Below are 14,934 nucleotides of genomic sequence, written 5' to 3'. Positions count from 1 at the left end.
GCTAGTTTTGACACTGAAATAATTAGTTGTTATTTTTATATCTTTACCCTTCATATTTTCAAGAGCATTTTCTTTAATGTTGTCAACACAAAGACCTTATTGGCTTCTTTAATCTATCTTACATATTGCTAGTATTAACCTTTATATTATTATATGTTTTTCCTTTAGAATAAATTTTAATTTCATTTGAGCTATTATCCAGCAGTCATTTATTTATCCAGGTTACTCTTTCCAATCACTAGGGGAAAAAATAATCTCTAAATTTTTGCTTTGGTTCTTAATGAAACACTACCACATTCCTGATCCCATTCCTTCTCATTATAATTTGATGGAGTAGGAAAAAAGAAAGGTAAATAGAGAGAATGTCTCCTACTTCTTACAAATTTTACCACATGAATTATTTAAAGAATGTCTCCTCTTTGTTCAAGTCAAAAATTATTGAACTCTATAATCATTGAAGCTTATCTCAGTTAACTCTTCCAAAGAAGTTTACCTATTCACTCTTAAATTTTTAATGAGATTATAAAAATAGCTATACAGGGTTCTTTCAAACCTAAAAGACTCTCCAGACCTCAAGGAAATTTTATCTGTTTAAATCATTTTAAAGTACTCTTACCCATCTCTACTGGATGCAGAATTAGACAGCTAATAGTTAACTATCAATTCTTGTGACTGTTGAACCTCCTTAGTTTCTCTGAGGCTACCCAAACTTCAGAATTCAAGAAACTATTACCAATCAGATGACCCTTTAAGGATCTCACTACTTATTCATTCTTTCTCCTTTTCTGAGATGTGTTTATTTTTAGCCTTCTACAAAGGAAAGCCTTAGAGATCAGCTAGTTGGCTAGCTAAATAGACACATACAGAAATACCTCTTAGTCTTTCTTTTCTGTATCACTGCTTACTTGATCTCTACTGTTGTTATAATTTCTTACACTGTATATATATTTAAAAAAAGGTACATACTTTCTATTATGGCTAACCCCCAATATTGTGCAATATTATGATGCAAATCATTTACTCATCTAGCACATTTCTATAACAACTGGAAATTTATCAACCATGAGGTAGGTATGGATATATTAATATGAGCAAAGGCCAGAGTGGCAGAGGTAACCAAAAGGCAGCTTTGTATCTGGTCTGCCCTCTACAAAGCAGAGTCAAATCTGGGTCATAGCATTCAGCAGGAAGCTTTGAAACACCTTCCAACTTTCTGTTGCACAGTGATAAGTGTCTTTTGACCTAGTTTTTTGCTCAAGGAATGCAAGGCTGCCAAGAAGCCACAGAGCCTTTAAGTGTTGGATCTATGTCTTTATGTTCCTAGAAGGATTCCTAAAATGCTAGCTTCATGGTTCTTCTCTTTCTAGGAAACAGTAGTGTGATTATGTTATTTATCTCTTGTTTGGAAAGTCAGCAATCTTTCATATCATTATATCAAGCTGCTTGCAATTTGAAATCAAACAAGATGGTCTTAAAGTCCCCTCAACTTCACTAAAATTTAGACAGGCTACTTCTTGACTCGAGGCCTTTGATCTCCCTTTTCTTGGAGCATTTGCTTTAGAAAACTTGTAATTATAAATCTTCCTCTACCTCTTTGAGATGCAAATTATTAAAAAGAAAGAAAACTGGCTTCTTGCCAGTTATACAACAGGAAGATTTTTCTCAAGGACCTGAAAGCCATCTCTTTGAAAAGCCAACATCAAGGGAAATAGCACTTGTATATCTCTATTTTTGTGGAATGGAAAGAGTAGAACTTGAGTGGGCACCTTGCTTCAAGTTGTGAAACTACCTTCTGTCACAAAGAGGAGAAAGTTTATTTTTTCCTCTAGGTAAAGCCAATAAACAATGGCCTATGTTCTCTTTTACTCCAGCACTTAAAAATACTCCCCTAACCCTTTGTTTCAGCAAAATTAAGACTGAATTCTGATCTCACTCCCCTGTTGCAACAGCCTTGAAAACAGACGTGCTTACCTGATTAACTTTGTCCACTGCAATATTTGCTTTGACAAAATGTAATTTAAAAGTTACTCAGGCTGGAAAATGTTTAAGTCTTTCCATCACATTTCTGGCTTGAGATTCAAGTACCTAGAACATGTGTATTTTTCTTTCCAAAGAGGTCTATTTTACTGAGTAAGTATAACATTAATGTAGTAAACTTCTCTCTGTGAGAAGCTAAATCCTCCAAGAGAACAGATTCCTACTAGTTCCATAGCGCCTGGTTCTAGCGGCTAATCTTCACAATGTAGTGGTTTATTCACTAAATCATGTGTGACTCTTTTGCAGCACCATGGATTGTAGCCTGTCAGGCTCTTCTGTCCATGGGATTTCCCAGGTAATACTGGAGTGGGTTGCCATTTCCTTCTCTGGGGATTTTCCTGACCCAGAGATCAAATTCATATTGTTGGTGAATTCTTTGCCACTGAGCCACCAGGAAACTCTGATCTTCACAATGCCATCTCTCATTTCCCTGTAACCAGAAGTACTGCAAAAAACACAGCTCCTTAAATTAGGATCTTGCTGCTTTAGTAATCAGGCTCTAACTTCTCTTTCTTTCTTCACTTCACACTGTGATCAAGAGTTAGGGCAAAAGGAACTACTTGTCACCTCTAAAATATTACACCAATCCATACTATTTGCCTTTGCTTCTATCACAAGATTTTAGTATAATGTGTCCCCTTCTCTTACTAACCTTGAAAGTTATTAAAATGTTTTAAACAAATGTGAGTCATATAATGCTCTGAATAGGTTTTATGCCCTCTAATTTCCTCTTAACATCTGGAATTCTATCATATTTATCCCTTGCCTAACTTTTTATCTCCACTTGGACTGTGAGCTTCTGGAGGGCAAAGACATGGTTTATTCATTAGTTTATTCTCCAGAGACACAGCTAATACTTGTACATTGAGTAGCATTCAACATTTATTTGCTAAATTGGCAAAATTATTTGTGCTAAATATAATATGGTGCAAAGGCCAACAAAAGAACATAATAGATCAGAAAAAAGAAAAAAAATGCTTAAAAAATTAGCCATTTTAACAATTTTAACTGCCTTAGTTTTCCTTTTTAAGCTGTTTGTCAAGTCCACATTAAATTGTCTATGAAGGTTTTAATATTGAAATAAACATGTTACAAGGATAAAATAATAATTTGAACCCATCATTTCCTAAAAGAAAGAAAATTATAGTTTTTCTTCCTAATGCTCTGTTTGAACATAATCAAACTCATATTTAATAATTAATAATCTCTTTCTTGTCTTCCAAACTCATTCCATTGACTATTATTATAAACCAGTTTAAATTATTTTTGGAAGAGAGTAGAGTATTTATATATAATTTACATTGGTGATTTCATTGACAAAGGAAAATGTGGTCTGATTTTTCTCTGTTAGTGTCTCAACTGAAAAAAAAAGACTGATACAAGCTAAGCAGTTTTCCTTTTTAGCTTTAAAGCATATATTAAAATTCTAAAATTCACAAGATATTAACATAAAATTATGTTAATAAATTTTAAAATAAAAATAATTTCAATAAATTATAAAATTATAACCCTTTTACTGTACCTGTATATGCAAACTGGACAAGGTCCCAGAGGGCATTGGGGTCTATGCCTTCCATCTTGATCTCCTCTTGCTTGGCTTCACAAACATCACTTGTAAACATGGCAGCAAAATAGTCAGAGACTGAGCTCAGAACAAGCCTGAAAGAGTCACAGGATCTTATTTAGGCCATGAATGTATCAACAAGAATGCAATGAAGGACACCGTCTATCCATCCATCCATCCACCTATCATCCATCCATTATATATATATATTTATATACATATGTATGCATCTATCTATCTATCTATCTATCTAGTTATTGCCTTATAAAGTGTACTTTAAAAAACTGATTTAGAAAATTCTGCTCCAACCTTTGGTCACAGAGTATTGTCTTACATTTTCTTCTATATTTTTTAATATATTTTTTTCTTTCAAATTTAAGTCATTCATCCTTTTGGATAGGATTCCAATTTTATTTTTCTCTACATACTCATCCATGTTGCATAAAACTGCTAAAGAATTTTATTTGTCCCAGTGAATTAATGGTGCCAACTATATTTCAAATTTGAGCCCTGAATGTACTGTGATCTGTCACTGACTATTTTTTTTCTTATTTTCCTGTCCTCGTGCCAATACATTTTAGAAAAAAAGTTATGATTCTAAATAGTCTTATTAAGCAGTGAAACAAATCCTCCCTTTTTATTTTTACTTTCACTTAACTATTAGTGGAGTTTTATTCTTCATATGAAATTTAATGCAAGCTCTTCAAATAACTTAAATGGAATTTTAATTAAAATGCATTGAATTTCTGATTTAATTGGGGATAGTTCATATATTTGTTACTAAAGTAATCCAATACAAAACTATAAGATATCTCTCCATGTATTCAGAATATCTTGTCTGCTTTTTATTCAAATTTTTTTTCTAAAATTATCCTGTGTATTATTTTTTGATTATTACATTATTTAGAGTTTTGTTAGTATTATGAATAATAACTTTAAAAAGTTACCTTTTTGGTGATTTTTGTTGATGTTGCATTCATTAGTTGAAACTTTCATGGATCTATCTCTTATCTGGCATATTTGCTGAATTAGCTTAATAGTCTTTCTGATTTAACTGCTTTGTCTCCTAGGTAGATGATTAAATCATCTGCTAAGAATATTGTTTTGACCACTTTCTGTCCATCCTCCATAACTCCATTCACTATGCCTTTCTTTCAGGTTCATATAAGACCTCAATGCTGTGTTAAACAATAGCCATGTTGGGAGAGAAAATTTGGGTTACTTTCTATCTTAAACAAGTCATATCTAGACTCTTTCTGTAGGATGCTTGCTAAATTTTTATCGTATGAGCTTTACCAAGTAAGGAAAACCCCTTTAATTTTTAGCTCTGCCAAACAGATTTATAATATGTAGATGTTAAAATTCATAAAATGTATTTTTTTTCCTGAATCAAAATTATCATTAGGATTTTTCTATCTAAAGTCACGAGAAAAGAACCTGCTATTTTCTTTTCTTGTTTTTCCCTATTTGACTTTTCAATAAAGATTATACTAGCCTTGTAAAATGAATTGGCAACTTAAAATCTTCTAAATTATGTATAGCAACTTATGGAAGAACGTAAATAATTTTTCTTTTAAAATGTTCCAGAGCTTACTTGAATAAAATCTTTGTTGACCTATTTTGGGAAAAGGTGACATATTAGTCCAATTTCAGTGATTAAACTAGCTACAAGCCTTTTTTATATACTTTTTTTCTTCATTAAGGTTTCCATTTCTCAAGAATTAGCCCATTTTATCCCCAGCTCCTTGGGGCTTCCCTGGTAGCTCAACTGATAAAGAATCCATCTGTAATGCAGGAAACCATGATTCAATCCCTGGCTCGAGAAGATGCCCTGGAGAAGAGATAGGATTCCCATCCAGTATTCTTGAGCTTCCCTGGTGGCTTAGATGGTAAAAAAAATCGGCTTGCAATGTGGAAGACCTGAGTTTGATCCATGGGTTGTGATGATCTCCTGGACAAGGAAATGGCAACCAACTTTAGCATTCTTGCCTGGAGAATCCCATGGACAGAGGAGGCTGGCAGGCTACAGTCCGTGGGGTCGCAGAGTCGGACACGACTGAGAGACTAAGCACACATCCAGTTTCTAAAATTTACTAATGTTTATTGTTAAAGAATGATATTCAGGTTTAATTCTACCTTTCTACTCAACTATATTTGCTTTCAATTTGCTCCATTTGGTCTTTTTGGTTTATATACTTATTTATTAGTGTCTTCTATTTCATCTCATTCATTTATATTTTAACTGCCTCTTTTTTCTTGCATGCATATGTGATTTTTTTTTAAGTGGTTGTTTTTAAATAGGGGTCAGAACTTTCTCTACAAAGAGTCAGTTACAAAGTAGTTTAGGTATTAAGAATCATGCCTACATTCTCTAGGGCTTCCCTGGTGACTCAGTGGTAAGAATCCACCTGCCAATGCAGGAGACACAGATTCAGTCCTTGAGTTGGGAAGATACGCTGGAGAAGGAAATGGCAACCTACATGAGGTTTTTGCCTGGAAAATTCCATGAACAGAGGAGCCCAGTGGGCTACAGTCCTTGGAATCACACAAGAGTCAAACGGAATTTAGCATCTCAGTTGCCCACAAGAAAATTCAATCAGTGGAAAATGTGAAAATGAATTTTAGCTCATGGTCCATACAAAACCTACCTACATGTCAGATGTGGCCTCTGCACTTAGGTTTGCTGACTCTGTTTAGAGATTACACACTAATTTTTAACTAGTAATAGTCTACTGTCAGGTAAAATTGCCCTGTTAGGTTGGTGCAAAAGTAATTGTGGTTTTGCATTGTTGAACTTTGCTGTTTGACACTGAAATACATGCTTAAATAAATGTGGTTATGTTATACATCATTTTAATGTATATCTCTCACTTTATTATTATTATTATTTTTGCTAATGACTTATTACTTGTTTTTTATTTTATATTTATTTCAGAATATGGAAATGATGTCAGACAAAAAGCAAATTCCAGACTTTTTTTTTTTTAAGTTCAATATGGCTCATAAAGCAGTAGAGGCAGCTTGCAACATCAATAATGCGTTTGGCCCAGGAACTACTATTGAACATACAGTGCAGTGGTGGTTCAAGAAGTTTTGCAAAGGAGTTGAGAGCCTTGACAATGAGAAGTTTAGTGGCTGGTCACTAGAAGTTGACAGTGATCAGTTGGGAGCCATCATCAAGACTGATCCTCTTACAACTACATGAGAAGTTGCCAAAGAACTCAACATCGATCATTCTATGGTTATTTGACATTTGAAGCAAATTGGGAAGGTGAAAAAGCTTGATTAGAGGGTGCCTTATGAGTTGATCCAAAGGAAAAAAAAAAAAAACAAAACTTTGCTTCGAAATGCTGTTTTCTCTTATTCTGTGCAATAACAATGATGATTTCTTGATTGGATTGTGACGTGAGTTGAAAAGTTAATTATATTATGACAACCAGCTCAGCGATTGGACTGAGTGAAAGTGTTAGCTGTTCACTTGAGTCCTACTCTTTGCAATCCCACAGACTATAACCTGCCAGGCTCCTCTGCCCATAGAATTATCCAGGCAAGAACACTGCAGTGGGGAGTCATTCCCTTCTCAGGGAATCTTCCCTACCCAGGGACTGAACACAGTTCTCCTGCACTACAGGCAGATTCTTTAACATTTGAGCCACTTGGGATTCCCTGGTTAGACTAATAAGAAGCTCCAAAGCACTTCCCAAAGTCAAACTTGCACCAAAAAAAAAAAAAAAAAGTCATGGTCACTGTTTGCTGCTGGTCTGATCCCCTACAGCTTTCTGAATCCTAGTGAAACTATTACATCTGAGAAGTATGCTTAACGAATTGATGAGATGCACTGAAAACTGCAATGCCTAGAGCCGGCATTGGTTAACAGAGAGGGCCCAATTCTTCTTCATAACAATGCCTGACTACATGTCACACAACCAAGCATTAAAGTTGAAGAAATTGAGCTACGAAGTTTTGCCCCTCATCAGCCATATTCATCTGACCTCTCTCACCAATCAACTACCATTTCTGCAAGCATCTGGACAACTTTTTGCACGAAAAATGCTTCCACAATCAGCAGGAGGCAGAAAATACTTTCCAAGAGTCTGTGGAATCCTGAGGCATGGATTTTTACCCTACAGGATTAAACAAACATTTCTAATTGGCAAAAATGTATTGATTGTAATGGTTCCTATTTTGATCAATAAAGATGCGTTTAAGCCTAGTTATATTGATTTAGCATTCCTTGCATTTCCTTTTGTACCAACCTAATGCTTCATGAACATTGCAAGAACCTTCTTGCAACAGCATAATTTTTCTTACTCCTATTTCTTACTTTCTGCTTGCTCAGTCAAGAATCATTTTAAAGAATATATGAAAGTGAAAGTGAAAGTCACTCAGTTGTGTCTGACTCTTTGTGACCCCATGGACTGTACAATTCATGTAATTCACCAGGCCAGAATACTGGGGTGGGCAGCCTTTCCCTTCTCCAGGGGATCTCCCCAACCCAGGGATCGAACCCAGGTCTCCCACACTGCAGGTAGATTCTTAATCAGCTGAGCCACAGGGAAGGCCAAGAATACTGGAGTGGGTAGCCTGTCCCTTCTCCAGTTGATCTTCCCAACCCAAGAATCAAACTGGGGTCTCCTGCACTGTAGGTGGATTCTTTACCAACTGACCTATCAGGGAAGCCCAAAGAATATATGTGTGAAAGTAAAAATGACTCAATTTTGTTCTAAAGAAGGATAAAGATACTGAAGGGCACCAATACCCTTCAACTGAAAGAAACTTCTTTGGTATTTCTTGTAAAGCATGTCTGATGATAATAAATTCTGTCAGTTTTCATTTATATAAAAATATCTTAATATAGCTGCATTGAGAATATAAAATTATTTCACTTAATATAGAATTCTAGATTGAGAGAAATTTTTTTGTTAAACTAGAAAACAGTCTCTTATGATCAAGACTCCATTGTTTCTAATAGAAATGATTTTTCATTCTTATAATTGTTTCCCTGTTTTACTATGCCCTTTATATCTAATTGTTTTAGTTTTTCTCAGTTTATTTTAAGATTTAGAGTTGGCCTATTATGGCTTAAGTTACATAGATGTGGTTACTTTGTTATTCTTCTTACCATTTTCTGAGCTTCCTGGAGAGGTTGATCAGCCTTTTTCATCAAATTTAGAAAATTATCTGCTAATTATATCTCATTTTTTCACCTAATTCTTTTTCTAACTCTTTTTTGGACTTTAATTCTATGTATGTTCCAATCATTGAGAGTACCTTACAGTTGTTGAGTGAGCTCAGTTTACACTCAATTTTTCTTTTGCTTTGTGTTTTATTGCAGAAGACTTCTAGTGTGTCAACATTTTTTCCAAATCTCTGTTAATATCAACTTACATTATTTATCATATTCATCTTTTTCTATAGATATTTTAAATTATCTTTCATAGTTGCTTTAATGGCCTTGTTTCCAGGTTGAGTTGACTGATTTTGCTCTTGACCGTAGATTTACATTCCCCAGCCTTTCTCCCATGTAGTGTAAGTCTCAGTTGTAAAATGGACATTGTGATCAACTCACACCATTAAAATAAAAGTAGCAGCTAAGAAGAGAATATTACTTTAGTTTTTAGTTATTTTTAATTTTTATTGTTTTGTCACAACTTTTTGATACCTTTAAAAACATGCAGCTATTTCAATTTTCTGATGATTTATTGTTGTTTTAATGATTATTAAGATTTTTGTATATTTTAAAATCCTAAGTAGGAATATATTTTAAGATGAATGAGTAGAATATTTGACAATATGTTCTGATTCTAAATGAATAGAGAATTATAAAAAAAAAATTGAAAACTGAATTGTAGTTAAGATGTGTGTTTTAAACAGCTGTCTGAATTATTCCTGAAGCTCTTTTCTGTTTAAAGTGGATTGAAGTTAGTGGTATCAATATAACTTTATGATTTATAGTGTTTATGATTCATAAGTTTATGACTTTTTTCAACTGAAAAAAACCCTCAGTATATACTTCATGAATTAGGGATGTGATTCATGATTTTAACTATCAATATTAATAGCCTAATTGGTAACATGCTAGAAATATTTAAAGCTACGAGTTTGCTACATATTTAAATGGACAGTTAGTACCTAAACATGTCAACTCTTTATATTCCCATAGGTGAGAAGATAATTAAGATACAGATAGCTTTAAATATTTGTTATACACTGATTAGATAAATCAGTGTTAATCAGTTTTATCAAAAGAAATATAACTGAATACCAAAGTAAATTATCATAAACCACAGATATATATGTACATATATATATATATGTATGTATTTCCTGGAGCATAAGAAATATACTGACATAAAGTTAGCCAGTTAACCAGTTTAACTTTAAGTATATAAGGGCTTTATTTGCAACCAGGCAACATCCATGTAGAGGAAAATATTACAAAACCTACAGAATTCTATCTTAAATAATGATATGAAATCTTCTCCATCAGCTATAAAATACAAAATATTGCTAACTCAGTAAGAGAAGTACAGAAAAGTTTATACTGCATTTAGATTTAGTGACACATAAAATTTGAATTAGATGTTAAAAGAGGAATGCAATGCATAAAAGAAAGTAATATCTTCATAGGTGAGTATATAGCTTCTATTAATGCAAGAGAAGCAGGAGCAAAAACTGCATAAATAAGTGAATGCCTGCAGTCATTCTGGAAAAATCTCTTATTGAGGTCACTACAAATTTATTTCCTTACAAAGCTATTAAACCTGTCCAAGTCCTACTCCAGGTTATTGTGGAGTTTGACACTGTGGACTTCCCACACCTTCTCTAAATCCCATTTTAGCTAAGGCAGTGCAGACTTCCTTAGCTCGGTTTTCCTCAAATTCTTTGACTTCTCTTACTCTTACTTCTTGACCCTTTCACTGCCTCTGAGTTTTTTTCTCGGGTCTCTAAATTTTGACCTTACGCTCACTGTTTCAGAACGATGTGTGAGCATGGCCTTAACTATAACATCTTTAATCTAGCATCTTATCTAGAATGCCTATACAAAATGCTCACTAGATATCCCAGTAGCATTCTGGTATGCCCTCAACTAAACTCAGAGTATTCACTAGGAGGGCTCTTTTATTTTTACTTCTCTGATTCTACTTGGTGCATCACCAATATGTTGAATTTTCACAGTATTACAAAGTCATCACTTATGTCCTCTGGCTTTGTTGCCTATATAAATATGACACAAAATCCATCTTTCCTCTTGAATGGGACTGTATGGTTGCTGTGCCCAGACCCCTTTCATGAGGTACACCTATGTCTCCAGCACCAGTGATATTGACACCTAAGTGCTCCAGGTTGCCCATCCTGTGTGGACCAGTTGCACTTGGTCTAACAGAAGCTGCCTCACTGCACGTGCTCCAGCTAGTCTTACCTCATCTCCTAAATTCTACAACCTTCCCAACTCTCAGTGAGTGGGTCCAACAATGATGACTAATAGAACCAAGGTGTGAAGTCTGTCCCTTTTCCTCAGGGTATGACTAGGAGTTAAAGATGAAACGACAGACCTGCTGAGACCACATCCTGGATTTGCTCCTTCTTCTGCCCTATCCTGCTCTTCTTCTGAAAATCCTCTATAAATAAACCATGCACACCTGAATTCCAGTCTCCACTCTGCATATAAAGATCCTGACTAAGGACACTGTTCAAAGTATTTCTCAATTCATTTCTTTTTCAATGTTTACAAAGTCCTCATTTCATGCCTGGATTAAGTATAGCAGCTTCTTGGGACAGTGGCTAGTTTTTGCTCTGCGGATCTTTTGTACATTTTCTAAACCTGTACCATTTTTCAGAGCGGTCTTTGTAAATTATGCTAAGCAGACTATTGTAGTCATTAAAGCATTACTTCTAAAGCCAGACAGCCTGGGTTTGAATCTATTTCCACCACCTATGAAATGCATAATTTGGGTGAATTCTTAATTTCTCCATTTTCTATTCTACGAGAGAAAAAGTGGAAAAATAATTTTCTTCCTTTTCAGGACAAAAGTGGGTTAGTATATGAGATGTACTTCAAATACGGCTTGGCAGATTAGCAATAGAGTGAGTGTTAACTAGTATTATTGGAAATGAAAGTGTTAGTCTGTCAGTAGTGTCTGACTCTTTGCGACTCTATGTAGCCCACCAGGCTCCTCTGTCCAAGGGATTTGCCAGGCAAGAATACTGGACTGTGTTGCCATTTCCTTTGCCAGGGTATGTTCCCTACCCAGGGATCAAAACTGGGTCTCCCACATTGCAGGCAGGTTTTAACCATCAGCCTCCAGGGAAGCTATTAATATATTATTATTACTATTTATTTGATCAGCTCAGCTGGTAAACAAGCCACCTGCAATGCAGGGGACCCCAGTTCGATTCCTGGGTGGGGAAGATTCTCTGGTGAAGGGATAGGCTACTCATAACAGTATTCTTGGGCTTCCCTGGTGGTTCAGTTGGTAAAGAATCCACCTACAATGTGGGAGTCCTGGGTTCGATCCCTTTACTTTGAGACTATGTGTGTTCTTAAAGCTGAGTCTCTTTAGACAGAATATAATTGGGTCTTAGATTTTAAGTCATTCAGCCACTCTATGCCTTTGTATTAAACAATTTAATCCAAATATATTTAGAATAGTTACTGATAGGTAAGGATTTATAATGGCATTGTATTGTTTTCTGGCTGTTTTGCTGAGTCCTTGTTTCTTCCTTCCGTTTTTGCTATCTTTTCTTGGGGATTGATGATTTTCGAGTGTTATGCTTTGATTCCTTTCTTTTTTACTTTTGTGTATCTGTTGTAAGTTTGCTTTATGATTACCGTGAAATTTACATAAAATATTCTATAAAAATAAATCTATTTTATGCTGATAACTTAATTTCAATCTCATACAAATACTCTGACCTTTTACTCCCACTTTCCCATCCCCCATATTTTGTTTTGATGTCACAATTCACCTGTTGTTACACTGTGTATTCATTAACTAATTATTGTAGCTATAGTTATTTTGAACACTTTTGTCCTCTAACATATGTATTACAGTGATTACTACACCAGCATATTGCAGTATTGGATTATTCTTGTGGCTGGCGTAGCAGTAGCATAAGCTTGGAACTTGGAACCACCAGAGTCTGCTTGTAAGGTGAAAACTTCCGGGCCAGTCTGAGGGTTTGTTCTGCCAGAGCAAGTTTCTGTTGCAGAGACAGCAGACAGCCTGGATCCAAGGGAAAGTGAAAGTGAAAGTCGCTCAGTTCAGTTCAGTCGCTCAGTCCTGTCCCCGTCTTTGCGACCCCATGAATCGAAGGCTTTGGTGTAGTCAATAAAGCAGAAATAGATGTTTTTCTGGAACTCTCTTGCTTTTTCGATGATCCAGCGGATATTGGCAATTTGATCTCTGGTTCCTCTGCCTTTTCTAAAACCAGCTTGAACATCTGGAAGTTCATGGTTCACGTATTGCTGAAGACTGGCTTGGAGAATTTTGAGCATTACTTTACTAGTGTGTGAGATGAGTGCAATTGTGCGGTAGTTTGAGCATTCTTTGGGATTGCCTTTCTTAGGGATTGGAATGAAAACAGACCTTTTCCAGTCCCGTGGCCACTGTTGAGTTTTCCAAATTTGCTGGCATATTGAGTGCAGCACTTTCACAGCATCATCTTTCAGGATTTGAAATAGCTCAGCTGGAATTCCATCACCTCCACTAGCAGCTTTGTTCGTAGTGATGCTTTCTAAGGCCCACTTGACTTCACATTACAGGATGTCTGGCTCTAGGTGAGTAATCACACTGTTGTGATTATCTGGGTCATGAAGATCTTTTTTGTACAGTTCTTCTGTATATTCTTGCCACCTCTTCTTAATATCTTCTGCTTCTGTTAGGTCCATACTATTTCTGTCCTTTATTGAGCCCATTTTTGCATGAAATGTTTCCTTGATATCTCTAATTTTCTTGAAGAGATCTCTAGTCTCTCCCATTCTGTTGTTTTCCTCTATTTCTTCGCATTGATCACTGAGGAAGGCTTTCCTATCTCTCCTGGCTATTCTTTGGAACTCTGCAATCAAATGGGAATATCTTTCCTTTTCTCCTTGGCTTTTTGTTTCTCTTCTTTTCACAGCTATTTGCAAGTCCTCCTCAGACAACCATTTTGCCTTTTTGCATTTCTTTTCCATGGGGATGGTCTTGATCCCTGTCTCCTGTACAATGTCACGAACCTCCATCCATAGTTCATCAGGCTCTCTGAAAGTCGCTTAGTGGTATCCAACTCTTCACATCCCCATGGACTATACAGTCCATGGAATTCTCCAGGCCAGAATACTGGAATGCATGGCCTTTCCCTTTTCCAGGGGAGCTTCCCAACACGTGGAGAAGGAAATGTCAACCCACTCCAGTATTCTTTCCTGGAGAATCCCACGGATGGAGGAGCCTGGTAGGCTACAGTCCATGGGGTAGCAAAGAGTTGGACACGATTGAGCGACTTCACTTTCACTTTTCCCAACACAGGTATCAAACTCATGTGTCCCGCATTGCAGGAGAATTCTTTACCAGTTGAGCCACAAGAGAAGCCCAGATCCATGGGAACCAACTTAAATTTTGGATCCGCAGAAGCAAGCCTGGCACTAGACCTGGCGGCACAAGGGGGTGGCCCGACACTGGCAAGGATAAAAGCCTGGATCTCTGGTAGTTGTCCTGCTTGGGCCAACCAGAGGCCTGGGTTCAAGGAACCCAGTCTGGGTTGAGGGGACCTCATAGGCATCCTGTGTCCACAGGAGCACTTCCGGAGCCTAGTGCAATGGGAGTTGCCTAGAGTTACCGAAGCCAGCAGGCATTGGGATTTTTTTTGTTTTTCTTCTGAAGTTTTTTTTTTTTTTTTTGGTAACGATACTCATTCCTTTATCATCGACTGTGTTAATTTGAACAGGCTGGGGCCTGCAGGCTGCTGGCAGCATTGAGCTGCAGGTGCATTTCAGCTTGACAGAGAGATCTCATCCTAAGCCAAGGAGACAGAGGGTAATGTTTTATATATATATTTATATATTACATATGTCTTGTATCATCAACTGTATAGAGTGAAAAGAACGGGCCACTGCATTGTTAATCGCTGTCCTAAATAAAGACCATAGCAACAGACATGGAAATTTGGTCCTAATCTAGGCCCTTACTTTGTCAACCAAGTGTTGGATACATCAAAAGGAAAAGAAGAGAAAGAGAGACGGAGAGACTGAGATCCAGCCACCCCCGTGGCCCTGTTCCCAGCATATCTTACACGGAGTATAAAGTGTCCCCTGTGAAGGTAAACACACACACACATAAACAAGCGCACACACA

At 36.2% G+C, this 14,934-nt stretch overlaps 1 protein-coding gene across 2 annotated transcripts in view; it reads right to left on the bottom strand.

The window, feature by feature from the left end:
- KLHL1 (kelch like family member 1) overlaps window positions 1–14,934 on the bottom strand; it is a 476,190-nt gene that overhangs the window by 271,706 nt on the left and 189,550 nt on the right. For both annotated transcript variants that reach the window (XM_043478165.1, XM_043478166.1), the window contains one exon: window positions 3,560–3,696. In XM_043478165.1, the coding sequence (XP_043334100.1) occupies window positions 3,560–3,696 (137 nt within the window). The remainder of the gene's footprint in view (window positions 1–3,559; window positions 3,697–14,934) is intronic.

This window comes from Cervus canadensis, chromosome 9, assembly GCF_019320065.1.
Source record: "Cervus canadensis isolate Bull #8, Minnesota chromosome 9, ASM1932006v1, whole genome shotgun sequence".
In the NCBI taxonomy this organism is placed as follows: Eukaryota; Metazoa; Chordata; class Mammalia; order Artiodactyla; family Cervidae; genus Cervus; species Cervus canadensis.
This window is presented reverse-complemented; position numbering and strand designations above follow the sequence as displayed.